Source organism: Carcharodon carcharias, chromosome 34, assembly GCF_017639515.1.
Source record: "Carcharodon carcharias isolate sCarCar2 chromosome 34, sCarCar2.pri, whole genome shotgun sequence".
Taxonomy (NCBI): domain Eukaryota; kingdom Metazoa; phylum Chordata; class Chondrichthyes; order Lamniformes; family Lamnidae; genus Carcharodon; species Carcharodon carcharias.
Window position 1 is genome coordinate 6254882 of NC_054500.1, and position 19633 is coordinate 6274514.

Here is a 19633-nt window from a genome sequence, read left to right on the forward strand (position 1 = left end):
ACCAGATAAGAACAGATTTTCTTCTTAAGGGGACGTTAGTGAACCAGATGGGTTTTTACAATAAACCAGTGGTTTCATGGTTACCATTACTGATACCACCTTTTTATTTCAGATTTATTTAATTTAATTGTAATTCCCCAACTTCCACAGTCAGATTTGAACTCATGTTTTCAAAACATTAGTGCAGACTTCTGGATTACTACTTTAGTAACATAACCACTATGCCACTGTACAACTGAATTACAAGACTTAGGGCCAACATTATGAATTCTAAAGAAATTTGATCCAGCACACTGATTCTTCCAAGTTTTCTACATTATTGCAAGGCTAGTTTGTTTCAGTAATAGTTGTGTACCAAAATTTTGGACTAATTTTACCTTATTTTTATTGTCTAAAAGGACTTTAAATCCTTGTTCTTGTTCCTCTTTGCTTCCACCATGTAACCTGTCTACTTCTTCCAGCAGGGCACTCATTTCACTCTGATCTACTTCTGGCGATATCAAGGATTGCACAGCCCCAGTCTCTGGTTCTGGTTTCAGAGCAGGGGAGAAATCGAAAACCTGAACCAAATTGCTTTTCTGTTCTTCATCCTTCTCCACCTCAGTGTCAGTAAGTGCTGTGGTAGAACTAGAAATAAATGTACAATATCTTACAAATTTCAGTGGTGTTGCCTAAAGGTAAGCGATGAATGTAAGTTTTTTTCATATATGAGGCGGCAATGGAGTTGCGACAGAGACTTTAGAAACTTGGTCCACAGAGCCACTTAGAAGCTAAAGACTTCACTATGTTGCAACAGCTGACAGAAATATTTAATGGGAAATAATGGCTAATACAAAAATGTGATCAAAAATCTGGACAATAAGAATTAACATATTGAGCTGGGAAACTTGGGAATGATAATTATATTTCAAAACTGACTGAGGTGATCAGACAATATTGGACCCTTGGGTTCTGCCTACAAACATGAGCTGAGCTCAGAAAAGTTTTTCTGATTAGAAAGAAGCACGCAGAAGGGTCTTCCAGGAATTGATATTAGAACTGTTGCTTTTGTTATATATAAACGACCTGGAGTTAGGTAGGAAGAGCACAATTTTGAAGTCTGTGGGTCATAGCAGACTACAGGAGAATGTATACAGGCTGATGGAATGGGAAGATATTTGATAGACGCAATGAAGAGAAGGGTGAAGTAATGCACTTTGGGTGGAACAGCACGGAGAGGAAGTATAACCTAATGAATAAATTTGGGCTGACTGACCTGCTGCATAAGGAGAAAAGGGAAACTACAAATGTTCTGGGGGTGGGGGTCCTTCGTATAATTCTGATTGAAGGATTACACATCCAAAAAATCAATAATCTATCTTTTCCCTTTACAGATGCTATTTGACCTGCTGTGTATTTCCTGGTTTTAATTTCATATTTCCCTTATACAAAGTTTTTCATTTCAGTTAAACTTCTTTGGAGAAGTTACAACCTATGATACTACACAAGGTTTTCTCTCCATTACTGATAGATTTCATTTCCTTGCAACCCACTTACCCTGGAATGCTGCCATTCATTTGTCAAGACTGAAATAAAGGAAAACATTTTATATATGTTCATATATGTGGAGAATGTATTACGAAGATCTGTGGAAGATGACTTACATCCTACAAATGACCAATAAAGTAGTAATTAAGTCATGGTTCAGCATCACCAGTATTAACTTAATCATATTCTGAGTGTTCTTTGATTGTGATTGTCTTATTCATTAAATCTTAGCATGTCATTTCTATAAGCAGTCTCATTCTTTAAATAAAATAGTGGATGGAGGAATTTCGTAGCTTAATAATGCAAATTGTAATTTCTAGACTTACATTCCTTTATAGTTTATCTTCTATCCACTTAAAAACATGGACTATACTCATTTGTAAGTATGTGCTACATTGAACATACGTTTTCCTCAACAAGATCCTAAAAGGAAAATTGTTCCAAAGATTATGATGCAAACTGAAAAACAGTTCATGAAAACACTATCATTTGTGAAAAGTAATGAATTTAACTTGACAAAATATAAGGGCAGTGACTTAATTATTTTCAAAATGTGTATAGTATATGGGGTCCTTTTTTGCCTGCAAGAATCAGGTTAATCAGTCCATCGAGTTAGTACTAGTTTTTTCAAAGAGCAAGTCAGCTAGTCCCACTCCCCGATGCTCTCTTCCTATCCCTGTAATTTTTTTCTCCGTCAATTATTTATCCATTTCCCTTTTGAAGGTGACTATTGAATCCGTATCCACCACCCTGCAGAAGTCTGGAGTAGATTTGGCTGGTGGAGAATCGGTTCAGTTTAAATGGAAAAAATCAGTTGAAGTTGTTGCAGAATACAAGATATGGGCTGAGTATGATATTGTGAACATTTCAATTTATAAATATCACTGCTCTCATTATAGAACATTTTTGTCTGAACGGATCAAGCAAATCATTCCAAATCCTAACCACTCTTTGCAATAAAAGGTTTTTCCTTATATCGCTTCTGGTTCTTCTGCCTTGAATCTATGCCCTCTAGTTATCGACCCTTCACTCATTAGAAACAGTTTCTCCTTATTTACTATATCTAAACCCTTCATGATTTTAAACACCTCTATCAAATCTCCTCTTAGCCTTCTCTGCTCGAAGGAGAACAACCCCAGCTTCTTGCTTCTCCAGTCTATCCAAGTAACTATGATCCCTCATCCCTGGAACTATTCTAGTAAATCTCCTCCGCACCCTCTCCAAATCCTATTTTGTAAGAATAATTCTGATTTTGAGTTTTGCAATTCATAAACACAGGTCCAGAACCAATGGGACAGCATTTGCATCTTAAAATTCCATTTACAGATTTCCCCACAGCTCAGCTGGTAAGAATACTATCTGGTAGGGAAGTGAATAACAGATAACGCAGATCCAGGTTTGATTAGAGGTCTGTGCCGGGTCAGTTGATATGAGCTGGGGCAACGGTAATCCTGAATGATAGAGAGGAAACATCAAAAAATGTCCCGTTCCCGGCTGCTATAGAGTAATTGCTGTTCAAAAGTCCATGAGAAAGATTAGAACAGGAAGAGGAGCAGCATCAGCCTCTACAGTTGCATAGCATAATGACAATCAGTATCTGGCTCACAATGAAGAAAAACCACTGGGTCAGAGCACAGTGGAGTTGTGAAGCTCTTGCCTCATGTCAACTCAATTCCTCAAGGATAGGCTCAGATAAAATTGGAAATACTTTTAGATACAGCAGAACAGAGTACTTCTAAGCATTCCATTTAATCAAACTACTCTGACACACATTTATATGCTGAACATGATGAACAGTTTGACAAGCACTGGTGCAGACAAGATAAATGGCATGCAAACACCATACAGTTTTTGAAAGTATCTAGTTCCCAGTAGATTTTTAAGCCCATTGGTTCATTATTCTCTGCTTATTGAAGCTTGCAGTTGGTGACTCTTTAGCTACTATGGAACAATTCTTCAATTAAAAAAGTAACGAATAAGAAATTTTATTTGAGTATTGTACTCACTCCCCTCTTGACAATCCTTTTACACATTTTGCGTGATAAAAGTGGTCTTGGGGAGGGAAGAATAACGTTATAATAACTTGAAGTTCAATTTATTACCCAGCTGTTGGCTGATATTGAAGAAATGGAGACTCAGCATCCAGCCCAGTCCTGTCATCTGTGAATGATTCAGCTGCAAAAGCAAGCATGGAACAATCTAATGTTGCCGGGATTTCTATTTGCCTGTGGATTACAAAGGAAATGTAAATTCTTACTTTCAATTCTTACCAAGGACCAAAGGCATTAATACTCCGGGAGAAAAACTATCTTAAGCAGATGCCTTACCATTAGAATCCTTCTCACAATATAAAAGACAAAGAGTTATTATTAACTGTGATCTCCTGGACATAAAAGCAAAATACTGCAGATGCTGGAGATGTGAAATAAAAACAGAAACTGCTGTAAAAACTCAGAAGAGTCACATTGAAACATTAACTGTTTCTCTTTTCAGAGATGCTGCCAGGCATACTGAGTTTTTCTGGCACTTTCTGTTTTTATTTCAGATCTTCTGGATGTTGTTGCTATCAAGATAAAAGCTTTAGATTGGTGCTGTCCTGCCCTATGTGGTTCTGAAACAATGGTTTACCCTTATGAGGCTTCATTTCTTACACCAAAAGTATGTTTTCATGGATTCAATCAGCACTTTAATTTATAGAGCACGACTTTGGTGCTTATACTAATACTATCACACCCAAATATGTAAACACACACTGGCACATTTACATTGTATTTGTGTATGCATGGATATATATGCACAATCATGTACATACATACTTACACATATACTAATGTTTATGCACATACATACCCACATGTATATATACATTCCTGCATATATGTATCTATATACTTAAATATATGCATATATATATACAGGATTATGTACATATTGATACTTACTTACATATATACGCATAACTATACATACATATATATATATATATTACACACACACACACACCAGCTTGCACACATGCATATGCACAAAAATGCAAACCCATACACAGGTACAGGTGCACATAGAAATGTGGGCACACGCACATGTGGGCACACACATGCTAACACAAGCGGGCACACGTGCTAACACAAGTGTGTGTGTGCATACACACACAAACACCACCCACAAAAGTATATATGCAACCATACATCGTGGGTGCATGCACACACAGGCAGGATAACACAGACTTACACACACATGCACTTACATACACACATATTTACTCGCATGCACAAGCATTCAGATATTTAATTTAAAAACATTTAAAAACTTAGAGGCACCAATACAAAAGTATGTACAAGGATATATATGCATAAAATGTATATACACATATGTATAATATATACCCATTTATTATATAAATGCGCACACATATATAACATATATATACACAGATGTACATATACTGACATTTCTGTATTTATTTATACAAATGTACAAAAGCAAAATACTGTAGATTCTGGAACTCTGAATAAAAATCAGAAAATGCTCTAAATACGAAGCAGTATCTGTAGGGAGAGAAAAACAGAGTTAATGGGCAGAATTTAATGAGGGCTGTGGGATGCCTTACAACCGCCACCAAACCGGGTAGCACCTCCACCAACCAGATCTCCAGCAGCCCAAAGGGAATTAAGTCCCTGATTGGCAACAAGGACCCTGTCGTTGGTGCTCCTAGCTCCAAGGGAGACATTTAATTCTGGGACTTCTCCCAGTGAGGCGGAAACCTCACTCCCGAGCACTGCCAGTCAATCAGGGTTCAGCAACTCTCCATTACCAGCTGTGCCATCGGGAATGGTGGCTGCTGTCGATAATACACTAGGGCTTTGATCAGGGATCATCGTTGGATCCCTGGAGAAAGGTAACTGTGGGTGGAATAGGGGTCACAGGGAGGGGATCACTGGCAAGGGGGAAAGGGGGTTGGAGGAAAGGACTGGGGTTGCTCGAACAGGCACTGAGAGCCTTTGAACAACATGGACAAAAAAGCTGAACTCCCGAGGTGAGGTGAGGGTGACTGCCCTTGACATCAAGACAGCATTTGACATCAAGGAGCCCTAGCAAAACTGGAGTCAATGGGAATCAGGGGGAAAACTCTCTGCTGGTTGGAGTCATACCTAGCACAAAGGAAGATGGTTGTGGTTGTTGGAGGTCAGTCATCTCAGCTCCAGGACATCACTGCAGGAGTTCCTCAGGGCAGTGTCCACGGCCCAACTATCTTCAGTTGCTTCATCAATGACCTTCCTTCCATCATAAGGTCAGAAATGGGGATGTTCGCTGATGATTGCACAATGTTCAGCACCATTCACGACTCCTCAGATACTGAAGCTGTCTATGTCCAAATGCAGCAAGACCTGGACAATATTCAGACTTGAGCTGACAAATGGCAAGTAACGTTCACACCACACAAGTGTCCGGCAACGACCATCTCCAAGAGAGAATCCAACCATTGCCCCTTGATGTTCAATGGCATTACCATCACTGAATCCCTCACTATCAACTTCCTGGGGGGTTACCATTGACCAGAAACTGAATTGGACTAGCCATATAAATACTGTGGGTACAAGAGCAGGTCAGAGGCTAAGAATCGTACGACGAATAACCCACCTCCTGACTCCCCAAAGCCTGTCCACTATTTACAAGACACAAGTCAGGAGTGTGATGGAATATTCCCCACTTGCCTGGATGAGTGCAGCTCCCACAACACTCAAGAAGCTTGACACCGTCCAAGACAAAGCAGCCCACTTGATTGGCACTGCATCCGCAAAAATTCACACCCTCCACCACCGACGCACAGTAGCATTAGTGTGTACCATCTACAAGATGCATTGCAGGAATTCACCAAGGCTCCTTCGACAGCATCTTCCAAACCCAAGACCAGTCCCATCTGGAAGGACAAAGGCAGCAGACACATGGGAACATCACCACCTGGAAGTTTCCCTCCAAGTCACTCACCATTCTGATTTGGAAATATATTCCGTTCCTTCATGTCGCTGGGTCAAAATCCTGGAACTCCCTTCCTAACAGCACTGTGGGTATACCTACACCACATGGACTGCAGAGGTTCAAGGAGGCAGCTCACCACTACTTTCTCCAGGGCAATTAGGGATGGGCAATAAATGCTGGCCCAGCCAGCGAAGCTCATATCCCATGAATGAATAAAAAAAAGGGAGATCCCACTTGTGTGCATGCTTGTTGGTCTCCCCACATGTCGAGTCCCCTCCACCTTTGCATGAGGCCCTTAAGGGGAGCATTAAAAAGAGCATCAAATTACACCCAACATTTCAGGTCTGTGACCTTTCATCAGAACTGGGAAATGTTAGAAATGTAAAGGGTTTTGAGCATGGAATTGGGCTGGAGATCGTTAGGATAAAGAACAAAAAGGAAGGTCTGTGATCAGGTGGAGCGTAGGAGAGATTCAATGACATGGTTCAAGGCCAAAGGGAGTGGTAATGGTGTAAGTAAAGAAACAGATGTGTCAACAGGAGATGTGAATGGCAGGACCCTGAACAGCTGCCATCTGTAAGCAAAGAAAAACAATAAGTGAAAAAATGATGCCCACAGTGAAAAGGAGATGGTTATGCCCACAGAACTGGAAACTGTTGAAGTGACAGAGGGCATCGGAAGATTCAGATGTGACTCCACCTATCTTGAGTATTTTGTTTTCTCCCCTTGTCCAGTCTATTTTCACCTACTTCTGAGGATAGCCTGTGAACTAATATTCACTTTCAACCCACTGACTCCCACCCCATTTCATATAAGCACTTTCTTCCAGTTTTTCCATCTCCGTCACATCTGTTTGGATGAGGCAACTTTCCATACCATCACTTCCAATATGTCTTCCTGTTTCCTCAACTGACGGTGCCCAACCACCCCTCCCCATCCCCAAACATGGTTGGTAGGGCTCTCCATCACGTCTGTTCTATTTCTGCTCTCACCACTTCCCCTCCCTCCCAGAACCACAATAAGGTTCCCCTTGTCCTAATTTTCTACTCCACCAGCCTTTGTATTCAATGGATCATCCTCTGCCTTTTCTGCCATGTCAAGTGTGATGCCACTAAACACATCTTCCCCTCCCCTACGTTTTCAGCATTCCGAAGCGACCGTTTCCTCTAAGATACTCTGGTTCATTCCTCAATCATCCCCAACATCCCCTCTCCTTTCTATACCTTTCAATGCAAGCGCAAGAGATGCAACACCTGCCTTCTACTTCCTCCTTTTTCACCATCCTAGGTCCCAAACACTCCTTCCAGGTGAAGCAGCAACTTGATTGTATTTTTTTTTCAATTTAGCATACTGTATTTGCTTCTCACAATGAGGAATCCTTTGAATTGGGGAGGCCAAACATAGACTAGGTGACCACTTTGTAGAACACCTTTGTTCAGTCCACAAGTGCAATCCCAAGCTTCCTGTCACTTGCCATTTTAATTCTCCACCTTGCTCCCACTCTGATCTTTCTGTCCTCAGCCTCCTGAGTGTTCCAATGAGGTTCAACACAAATTCGAAGAACAGTATCTCATCTTTCGGCTGAGCATTTTACAGCCTTCTGGAATCAACATTGCATTCAACAATTTTAGATCACAACTTCTGAATTGCTTAGATTTAGTAGCTCTTGCGTCTAGCCACATGAGGAGACAAAGCACTCCACTCTCTCCTGCAATGTTCTTATGTTGCTCCAGCATCTGGTGACCAGCTGGAGATCTCTACCCACAGTCTGCTGACAGTTCATCTTGGGTTGCCCTCTTCTTCTACATCCAGTAGGAGCTTAGTGCATGAACTGATGGGCGGACCACAATAACGAATTTCAGGTGACATGGCAAAGCCATCTTTTACAGATGGATGAAACTGGAGGCAGTTCTGAGTGTTTTCTTAAGGTAAGAACAGGGTAAAAACAACCTGAATAAATTGAGTCAATGTTTGGCAGGAAAAATAGCTGAACAATAAGCTACCTTCAAAGAGGAGGTATTTTGGGCACAGTCAATATACATTCCCTCAAAAGGAAAAGTAGGGAAAATAAAGCTAGAACTCCCTGGATGACAAAAGATATAGAAATTAAGATAAAGATGAAAAAAGTGTGGAAACAGTTGTTAGGTAGAAAATACAATTAAGAATGAGGCTGAACACAGAAGGTTCTGTGGATAAAGTAAATAAGAGAAGCAAAGAGGGGGTATGAAAAGACTGGCAGCCAACATAAAAGGGAATCCCAAAGTCTTCTTTTGGCATATAAATAGTAAGAGTGTGGTAAAAGGAGGAGTAACGGCCGATTAGGGACCAAAAAGGGGAATTACACATGGATACAGAGGGCATAGCTGACGTATTAAATGAATACTTTGCACCTGAAGATGCTATCCCAGGCCATGCTGAAAGAGGAGGTAATTCAAACAATAGAAGGGTTTAACATTGATGAAGAGATGGTATTGGATAGGCTATCTATACTTAAAGTGATTAAGGAACCGGGATCAGATAAGATGCACCCAAGGATACTGAGGGAAATGAGAACAGAAATTGCAGCAGCACTGGCCATCATTTTTCAGTCTTCCTTAGACTCAGGGATGTTGCCAGAGGACTGGAGAATTGCAAATGCTATACCCTTGTTCAAAAAAGGGAGCTAAGATAAACCCAGCAACTACAGGCCAATCAGTTTAACTTTGGCGGTGGGGAAACTTCTAGAAACAATAATTCGGGACAAAATTAATAGTCACATCGACAAATGTGAGTTAATTAAAGAAAACCAGCGTGGATTTCTTAAGGGAAAATCGTGTTGAACTAACTTGGGAGTTTTTTGAAGAGGTAACAGAAAGGGTTGATGAGGGAAATGCAGTTGATGTGGTGTACATGGATTTCCAAAAGATGTCTTATAATGCCTCACAACAGATTTCTGAGCAAAATTATAGCTCACGGAATAAAAAGGACAGTAGCAACATAGATATGGAATTAGCTGACTGACAGGAAACTGAGAGTAGTGGTTAATGAATATTTTTCAGCTGGAGGACGGTTTGTAGTGGAGTTCCCCAGTCATCTGTGTTAGGACCAATGCATTTCCTGATATATATTAATGACCTACACCTTGGCATACAGGGCACAATTTCAAAGTTTGTGAATGATACCAAACTTGGAAGCATTGTGAACAGTGAGGAGGATAGTGTAGAACTTCAAACTTCTCTTTACTTATAGACAAGTTGGTGGAATGGGCGGACAGATGAAGTTCAATGTGGAGAAACATGAAGTGATTCGTTTTGATTGGAAGAACATGGAGAGACGATATAAAGGCTAAAATTCTAAAGTGGATGCAGGAGCAGAGGGACCTGTGTGTATATGTGTATAAGTCATTGAAGGTGGCAGGACAGGTTGAGAGTGTGGTTAATAAAGCATCAGTATCCTAGGCTTTATTAATAGGAGCATAGAGCGCAAGAGCAAGGAGGTTATGCTGAACTTGTATAGGACACTCAGCTGGAGTATTGCATCCACTTCTGGGCACCACACTATAGGGAGGATGTAGAGGTATTGGAGAAAGTACAGAAAAGAATCATGAGAATAGTTCCAGGTTTGAGGAACTTCAGTTATGAATATATATTGGAGAAGTTAGGATTTCTTTCCTTGAAGAAAAGAAGGCTGAGAAGAGATTTGATAAAGATATTCAAAATCACGAGGGGTCTGGACAAAGTAGATGGGAACAGTTTCTCCCTATTTATGAAAGAACTGAGAATGTGAAGGCACAGATTTCAAGTAACTGGTAAAAGCAAAAGGAACACGAGGCAAAACCTATTCATGCAGCCAATAGTTAAGGGTCTGGAATTCACTGCCTGAGAGTATGGCGGAGGCAGGTTCAATTGAGGCATTCAAAAGAGTATTAGACTGTTAACTGAAAAGGAAGAATGTGCAGGGTTATGGGGAGAGGGCAGGAGAATGGCACTAAGTGAATTGCACATTTGAAGAGCTGGTGGAGACATGATTGGCTGAATGGCCTCCTTCTGCACTGTAGCATTTCTGTGATTCTGACTTGGGTATAAAGTCGCACCAGTGTATGCCTAGAATCCTTTGAAGACACCTGGTATCAAAGGCATCCAGTTTCCTTTCTTGGCAGATTCCAAGTTTCACAACCATACAAGACAGTGGAGAGTACATTTGGACAATAGAACCTACATTTAGTTTTCATGGAAAGCTTTTTACTGTTCCAAATCTTTTTCAGTTGGTTGAAAGCTGATGATGCTTTACCTATTTTTGCATTGGGCTCTTTGTCTATGGCTCCTTGGAGGATAACAGAACTGCTCAGATAGGTGAAGTTCTCTACCAGGTCAACTTTGTTTTGATTGATGTAAACATTGTTGTTTGTTGGTGGTTTCCAGTCATCATATTTCTTAATTTTCTTGATGCTTATGGCAAGCCCTAGTCTCTCATCCTGATTGCCGATTGAGTTAATGAGCTGTTGAAACCCAGTTATGCCGTCTGATAAGGCAACAATGTCATCAGCAAAGTCCAAATTTGTAAATTGACTATCATTGAGCCCTTTCAATTCAAGATTATCCTTAGTTGACTTCCTTAATATCCAGTCAATGGCAATAACAAAAAGAGGGAAAAGGATACAACATTGCCTGCCCTTGTCAGCACATGGAATCAGTCACTGTAACCATCCTCTGTCCTAACACAGCATCTGGAATTCTTATAGCTCTTCTCAATTGGTGCAATCATCCTTGGTGGAATGCCATATGAAGAAAGAATATTCCAGAGTGAAAGCCAATGAAGGCCTTGGTAAAATCAATAAAACTGATGGCAAGGGGAGGGCTTGTTCTTGGCAATTCTTGATGCACCATTGCACAAAAATCTGCCCAGCGCAAGAGTGTTTTAGTCTGAAGCCAGCCTGTTGTTCTTAAGTTCACCATCCACTATGTCTCGAATACGGTTAAGGATCATGTGGTCATCCACTTTACTTGGTATTCATAGGAGAGTGACTCCCCTCCAATTGTTACATTGGGTGAGGTTTTTTTTTGGGGGGGGTGGGTTACAGACAATTGACCCATCTTTCCAGTTTTTGGGAACAATGCCAGTGTCACAGACCTGGTTACAAAGTTGACATGGCCACTAGGCAGTTGCTTCGCCACCTGCCTTGGGCATTTCTGGAGAGATAGTTTCTATAACAGGAGATTTGTTCTTTAGAGCAACAATTGCCTTTCTTATCTCATTTTCAGTGAACTTCTCTACATTTATTGAAAGCTTAATTGGGGGGGGGGGGGGCTGATCAACTTGAGCTGAGTTGGCTGGAGTAGGTCTATTGAGGGCTTCTTGGAAATGTTCTGCTCATTGTGATAACTAGTCTTCACCTTTTAATATAAGTGTACCATCTCTCGCAATAATCAGCTCCATCTTTGCTTTCATCCTGCCTGCAATCTCCTTTCCAATTTGAAATAGTGATCTCATGTCATTGCAGGCAGCTGCACCTTCTGGCTCATGCGATTTTTTGTTGCTCCATTCTTGATTGTCCTTTTTTAGCACACCCCTTCACCTCACAATCTTTATTTATGTGGGCCTGTTTCGCTTTTCTGCTGAAGTACCTTCCGTTCTTTTATAAGATCCCATTTGTTGCCACTAATCCACACTTTCTTCAAATACTTTTAGTCTTCCCCTGCTTTCATTGCTACCTTCAGTTCCTCCCACCAGCTTACTGTTCCAGGCATGGAGTCAGCCAGGACATCAAATATGTTGCTAAGAGTAAGTTGAATGGCACCTTTAGTTTTTAGTGTAATTGAGCTTACATGCATATGAACATACAAATTAGGCAACTCTGACCTGCTCTGCCATTCAATAAGATCATGGCTGATCTGAGCTTGCTGATATGAAATCTCTTCAATGTCTATTATCAAATGGTGATCACTAAATATGTCCGATCCTCTATACACTCGAACATCTTGCAAACGTGTAGTTCTCCAACTCGGCCCTATAGCTAGATGATCAATTTGTGATTTTTGTGGATGTCTTTCTGTGTGAAGAGTGAGGAGCCAACCTTGAACCTCCGCCTCATTTTGTTTCTTTTTTTCTTTGCTGTTTTTTTTATTTCCTCATATTTGCTTTCAGACAGCAGCTAGTCAGGATCCTGCCATTCGCACCTCCTCTACATGCATCTTGTCCCATTACCACTCCTTTTGGCCTTCCACCAGGAATTATTTTGTTATTTAACTTCTGCTCTAACCATATTAAGACCTTCCCTTTTGTTCTTTTTCCTACCTGCCATTTTCCCTTAAAGTCCATTATATCTCTAATACTTCCTATATTTTTTATTCGCTCTTGGGATGTAGCTCACTGGCAAGGCCAGCATTTATTGCCCATCCCTAATGGCCCTTGAGAAGGTAGTGGTGAACCACCTTATTGAATCACAGTAATCCACGTGGTAGAGGTGTTGTTAGGGAGGGATTTCTAGAATTTTGATCCAAAATTCAAGTTCTGATGAAAGGTCACAGGCCTGCAAGGATAACAGTGTTCCCCTCTCCACAGATGCTGCCAGACCTGCTATTTCACACACATGTACATATCTGAATGTATTATATGGAAATAACAGGGTCATTTGAGACCTCAGGGAGTGGTCAACCCTGACCTTTTGTGAGTCGCTCTAGGCCTAGTCAAAGGTCCCATGCTCAGGGTCGAGCCAAGACCCAAGTGGAACCGTGAATTTTCAGTGGGGATAGCAGAACTCAAACCTCAAGGGACAACGGCTGCTTACAGGTGAAGGATCCTTTGGGAAGAGGACTCGTGTGCCTAGAGGATACATATGAGGAAGGCAATGGGAAAGGACCTTGTGAATTCTTTTCCGAGTCATAGTGCTCATTAAAGTTGAACATGGGGGGTAATTGGGAGCAACAGATGGGAAAAGTGAGGGGCGGGGGGGGGGGGGTGGTTGTGGAGAAATGAGCAGAGGGCCCACCCTTGGGTGGCTCACCACTACATCATGTGTAGCGTGATGGTGTACAGTAGAACTGCAATATAGATGGAGCCCCAAGTCACATATGAATATTGAGATGTCCCCCAGCCCTTCCCTCCCCACCTGGAGCAATAATTCCAACTAACCCCGCCTCACTCTCGCTGTCTGAGGCTTTCCCCGCGTTGGCTGTGAAGTAGATGGAGACAGACTCTGTCGAATCGTCGCTGTCTCTCTTGGATTCGTATCTCCTCTTCTTCTTCCTGGAGCTCTTGGGCTTCCTCAGGCTGGTCTGCTTCTCCACAATGGACTGGATGCACTCCTTGAGGGAGGACACCTCAGCCTTCAGGCCGTCCAGGCAGCTCTGGATGGAGTCCAGGTGCCAGCGAATCTCGAGCTGCTCCTCTGTGGGCCCGCTGGGGGCGGCCTGGGCCACGGCCTGAACCTGGGTCTGGGTCTGGGTCTGGGCCTGAACCTGAGCCCGGGCCTGGGCCTGGGCCTGGAGACTCCCCTCCTGCCCCAAGCCCTCCAGCACCAGGCGGCTCTTCTGGTGCCTCCAGAAGTAGTAGAAGCCCAGGAAGCCCGAGGCCACCCCGGCCGCGGCCCCCGCCAGCAAGCCCACGGCCTTGAACCTCTCCTGACTGAACATCGGCCCAAAGAGGAGGAGAAGGTGGAGGGGGGGGGGGGGGGGGGGGGGCGGATGGGGGAAGGGCTGTGTCAATCACACCATTGGCTACGTGCCCGCTCCCTCCACAACCACCGCCGGCCGGAGCCGACTGACCGCCCGTCACGTGACCACCCCGCCCCCGTTGCTAGGGACGCACGAGGGGAGAGGGAGAGAGAGAGAGAGAAGGGGGGAGTGAGATCTCGCGAGACCAGGATCACGTGCCCGGCTCCCCCCCCCCCCCCCCCCTTGGAAGCTGGCCCTGCTCCGTCGCCATGGCAACGTAAGAAAGGCCCACACGTGAGCAAGCCAGGTAAGGTCCTGCCTCCCGCGCGGACATGGACAACCTGAGTGAGATGCACCTGGCTGACTGAAACCTGCTGGTATCTGACTACCAACTGTCACCTTTATTTATTTAACAGTGTGTTTTACTTTCAAACTTGCAGCTAAATGCAGTGAGCATCATGCAGGTCTGTAAAGGTTCTCATTGAGCATCATGCAGAGGTTATTTTTCTTCAAAAAATATATTTACTTTTATTTATTGCCACACAGTTTATTCACCTACAATACAAATGATCATGTTCGCGGCGTTTACGACAATTGAAGTTCAAACATCATAATTTTTAAAGTTCTTTCGAGGGTTGTGGGCGTCGCGGGCAAGGCCAGCACTCGTTGCCCATCCCTCATTGCCCTTGAACTGAGTGGCTTGCTAGGACCACTTCGGAGGCCAGTTAAGAGTCAACCGCATTGCTGTGGGTCTGAATTAGGCCAGACTGGGTAAGGATGGCGGATTTCCTTCCCTAAAGGGCATTGGTGAAGCAGATGGGTTTTTAACGACAATCAGTGATAGTTTCATGGTCACCATGATGAGTTTGCAATTTCAGATTTATTAGTTGAATTTAAATTTCACCAGCTCTGTAGTGGGATTCAAATCTGTGCTCCCATAGCACTAGCCTGGGATGAGGGGCTTATCTTTTGAAGAAAGTTAGAACAGGTTGGGCCTATACCCATTGGAGTTTAGAAGAATGAGAAGTGATCTTATTGAAACATAAAAGATCCTGAGAGAACTTGATAGGGTAGGTGCCAGGAGGATGAATAAAAATAGGCCATTTGACCCAACAGGTCTATGCCAGTCTTTACCCTCCATACAAGCCGCCTCCCACCCGTTTTCATCTATCAGCACAACCCTGTGCATCAGCTACTGGATTGCTATTCCAGTGATACTACAATGATAATAATAATCCTTACCCTCAGTACCTCAGTACAAAGAATGGATAGTGAACTGACAGGACACATCATTGGTCCCCTTAACATTGGTTTGGAACAAAGGTCTCCAACTTAACATTATATAAAGAAAAAGGCAACAAAACCCTTTATGGTTTGACTCATTTTAATCCCACATTAATTGAATTATCATTTGCAGACAGGAATAGATATATTTATATACAGTAATGACACTATAGCTGATGCACAGGGTTGTGCTGATAGATGAAAACGGGTGGGAGGCGGCTTGTATGGAGGGTAAAGACTGGCATAAACCTGTTGGGTCAAATGGCCTATTTTTGTTCATCCTCCTGGCACCTACCCTATCAAGTTCTCTCAGGATCTTTTATGTTTCAATAAGATCACTTCTCATTCTTCTAAACTCCAATGGGTATAGGCCCAACCTGTTCTACCTTTCTTCAAAAGATAAGCCCCTCATCCCAGTCGTGAGTCGAGTGAACCCTTCTTTGAACTGCTTCTAACACAATTATATCTTTTTTCAAATAAGAAGACCAAAACTGTACACAGTACTCCAGATGTGATCTCACCAAGGCCCTGCACAGCTGTATTAAAACTTCCCTACTTTTATATTCCATCCCTTTTCAATACATGCCAACATTCCATTTGTCTTCCTCATCACTTGCTGTACCTGCAGACTAATATTTTGTGATTCATGTACCATATGTTTGTATGTTGGGTTGCCATTCCTCCAGATAGGCCTAGAGTCGCCAGAAATTGAAGGTCAATCCCCAGGACACTGCAATCCTGGAGAAAAATCATAGAGACATTCAAAAAGATAGTTTTATTTTAAACTTTCTTTGAACAATTCTCTTTACAAGACATAAATATATTGAAAATGGAAAAAAAAAGGCTGTTTGGATGACAGGCAAACATCATCCAGTTGGGTAATGAGTCTTTTTACTTTCCAATTGGCGTAAGAAGGCAGTACATCACAAGGATGGATGTGGCCAATGAATGGCTGGACTGCGGGGGCAAGTCATGTGATGAAACGTCCAGGAATACATTTAATCACAGTTGGCGACCCTATTTCTATGGGAGGGGAGTTTGTAAGCATTTGCTTGAAGATTGACTCTCTCTGTACATCGCTGCCAGGGCGATTGTGCAGGGGCATTAAGCTGCTTCAGGGCCAGTGCTAAGGGATTGTGGCATTGGCAGAGGGGACGGCTTTCAGATGGGATATTAAACTGACACTCCCAGGTCAATATGAAAAGATTCCCAGTGGAGTTCCCCTGGATGCCCCAGCCAATATTTAGTCGTCAACCAAAATTTCAAATCCGTGCTTGGTAGCCTGCTCTTGGGCTAGGGTATTAATGGTCATGGAAATAAGGGTCGGTAGATGGGGTTAGCGCACAGATCAAGCCACAACCTAATTGAATGGTGGAACAGGCTCAAAGGAGCTGAATGGCCTCATGCTGTTCATATCTACCCAAGCAGCATCACTAAAAGAGATCATTTAATCATTATTTCATTATTGTATGTGGGAGCTTACTGTGTGCACATTGGTTGCTGCATTGCCTATGTTGGAACAGTGACTACACTTCAAAATTGCTCCACTGTTTGTAATATGGTTTAGGATGTCTGAAAGTGGTAAAAGTCACAATATAAGTGGAAGTGCTCTTTTGATCTAATGGGTTACAGCAGGCTCTTGCTGGCATTCTGAATTGTGAGGAACACAGTCACCTTTCTGGTGCTAAATTCCCCAGCAGCTCCTCCTCCTGGCCCGGTTGGAAAGGAGGATGTTAAGGGTTATTGTAAAAGGCTGGGAGATGTAACAAATTTGACTAAGGACTTGGGGTGGAATTTTCCATTTTGGAAACTAAGTGCTGTGGCAGTGGGTTCTATGGTGTGAGTCCGCTGGTCGGAGTGGTGAGAAATCACGCCCGATTTCGTGCTTGGAAACGAATTAATTATGCATAGGCGAGTACCTCTCCGAATCACATGGCTGGTTGGGAACTGATTCATCCACCTTGCAGTTACCTAATGGGGTTGAAGGTCCAGGGGCCATATTTAGACACCACCCGAGCACGCACATTTCAATCTGTCCAGACAGCCCAGCTGTCTTCAGGAGAGCTGCAGAGATGTCTGTGCAGCAGAAGAAGAGTAAGAAGAAAGCTGCCCCAAGGTTTAGCGATGACTCCCTCGAGGCTTTGATTAGAGGTGTGCGTGAGCATCAGGATGTGTTGTACCCCAGGGATGGTTCCAGGAAGCATGTCAGCCTCACCTCTCTGGCCTGGGAGGTGGTCGCAGAGCAGGTCAGTGCGGCCAGCAGCCGTTCCCGAAACTCAGTCCACTGCAGGTAGAGGATGAATGTTCTCTTCCAATCTGCCAGGGTAAGTTAACCTTCAGCTTACTCCAATATTGCACTCTCATCATGGCATCAAAGGGCTACATTGTTCAGGGATCTCACACAATATTAACACATATCAGCACTGATAGTCTCACAGGTATTTGCACATTATCACATCTCGTCTATCGTGATGCACAAATTCCATCCTTAGCCCTTACTGAGGAGGGCTCACCACACACAGTAGGTATGCATATTTCCCAACCTCTGCTCCACCCCTTCTCATCATATTCCATCCCTTTGTCTTCATGCAGGCCAAGCTTGCCCACAACATAAAAAAAATCCCAGATGAGAGGAGGAACGGGCAACGTAACTGAGCTCACTACATTTGAGGAGGACACCGCTGAGCTGGCTGGATAGGATAGGAATCGCTCCTGTGGGGAAGGCGAGATCGGCTTCTCCCAGCAACCTAGCACGGATGAGCCCTCCATGAGTTGAGCACACCCTGACATTCACAGTGAGTGACATGCAATCTTGTATTCAGGCTGCTCATGAACAAAATCTGCCTTCTCTCTCCTCCAGGCACTAGCCCATCCAGGCGTATTAGGAGGACCAACAAAAGCCCGACCTCAGAGGAGGATGCTGAGGAGCCAACCGAGGAAGATCCATCACTGCTTTCATCTGTACCCTCCACCAGTGCCTTATAAGTGCTCGGATGATCCAGTGTGGGAGAGTATTTCCGGCGAACAGGGCTTATAATTATATGCAGATATATTAAAATGAAGTTCCCAGTATGTGGTAGCGGGAAATGCAGCCCACCATTGACGCCGGTGCGGCCAATTGCAAACTAGTTTCACGATGTCTTTATGGCTTTCCCGCCATATTATCCGCTCATGTCCACCATGACACGCAATGCCAAGGGGCACAGAAAATTCCTGAGGCATACAGGAAAGTGGATTGAATGTAGCATCCTATGAGTTTTTCCCTTGTTACAAACCAGAGTTTCCTTGTTGTTAATCTACCCTTTATCTTCACAAAATTACTTCTGGCTATCTCTATCTTTCTTCTGACTTTGTCAGACTTATGCCGGGACTAAAAGGATTAAATTATGAGAACAAGTTGCCTAAACTATGCTTGTGGTATAAATTAAGGGGTGGACTGATTTGGAGTGTTTTGGATGATTCAAAGAATTTTCAGAATAGATGGAAACTCTTTCCTCTGGTGGATGGAGTCCAGGACAAGGAGGCATAGCCTTAAAATTAGAACTAGGCCGTTCAGAGGTGATATTGAGAAGCTCTTCTTCCAAGAAAGAGCACTTCCCTCCCAAAATTGCTGTTGAGGGGTGGGATTGAAAATTTCATAACCGAGATTGACAGATTTCTGTTTGGCAGGCTTCCACAGCTTGGTTCTTCAATTATGGCAAATGTGATCAAAAATCTGTCTTATTTTGTGATATATTTTGGTCTAATCTCTTATTTAATTTGTTTTGCAAGCTATGCATTCCTTTTTTGGGGAGTCTGATGATGAATGCAATGGCGCACTTCCACCACTAGATGTACCTCATGAGCTCCAGAAGCTGCAGATCCCCAAAACTCCCCTGCAACATTGTGAATGCACCATTGGAATTACACTCCATCCTGACTTTGAACGTGGGACACCATGGGAGATCTGCAATTTTTTACAAAGGGACAAATCATTTCTGTACCAGGAAAGCGAGAAGCCATTAAAACTTCATGTCGTATTCATTTTTTTCAATAAATATTGATTATTTAATTGCAGGAAAAGACCCTAATATTAACAAGTTAGACTAGCACTGAATTGTTTTCCAACAGAACACTCCTAGTTCCCCCTCTAGGGTTGGATGACTATATTACAGTGAGACTGGAGACCCCCAGGAGGACAGCGGGAATCCTTTAGGGATGTCCTCAAGCAT

At 43.0% G+C, this 19633-nt stretch overlaps 1 protein-coding gene across 1 annotated transcript in view; it reads right to left on the bottom strand.

Annotated features, from left to right (window-relative positions):
• LOC121272522 (regulator of microtubule dynamics protein 3-like) overlaps window positions 1–14117 on the bottom strand; it is a 59649-nt gene extending 45532 nt beyond the window's left edge. Inside the window, exons 1-3 of the mRNA XM_041179137.1 lie at window positions 13618–14117; window positions 3630–3752; window positions 378–627 (exon numbers count right to left, since the gene is read on the bottom strand). Of these exons, the coding sequence (XP_041035071.1) occupies window positions 378–627; window positions 3630–3752; window positions 13618–14117 (873 nt within the window). The remainder of the gene's footprint in view (window positions 1–377; window positions 628–3629; window positions 3753–13617) is intronic.
• Window positions 14118–19633: the final 5516 nt, after the last annotated feature.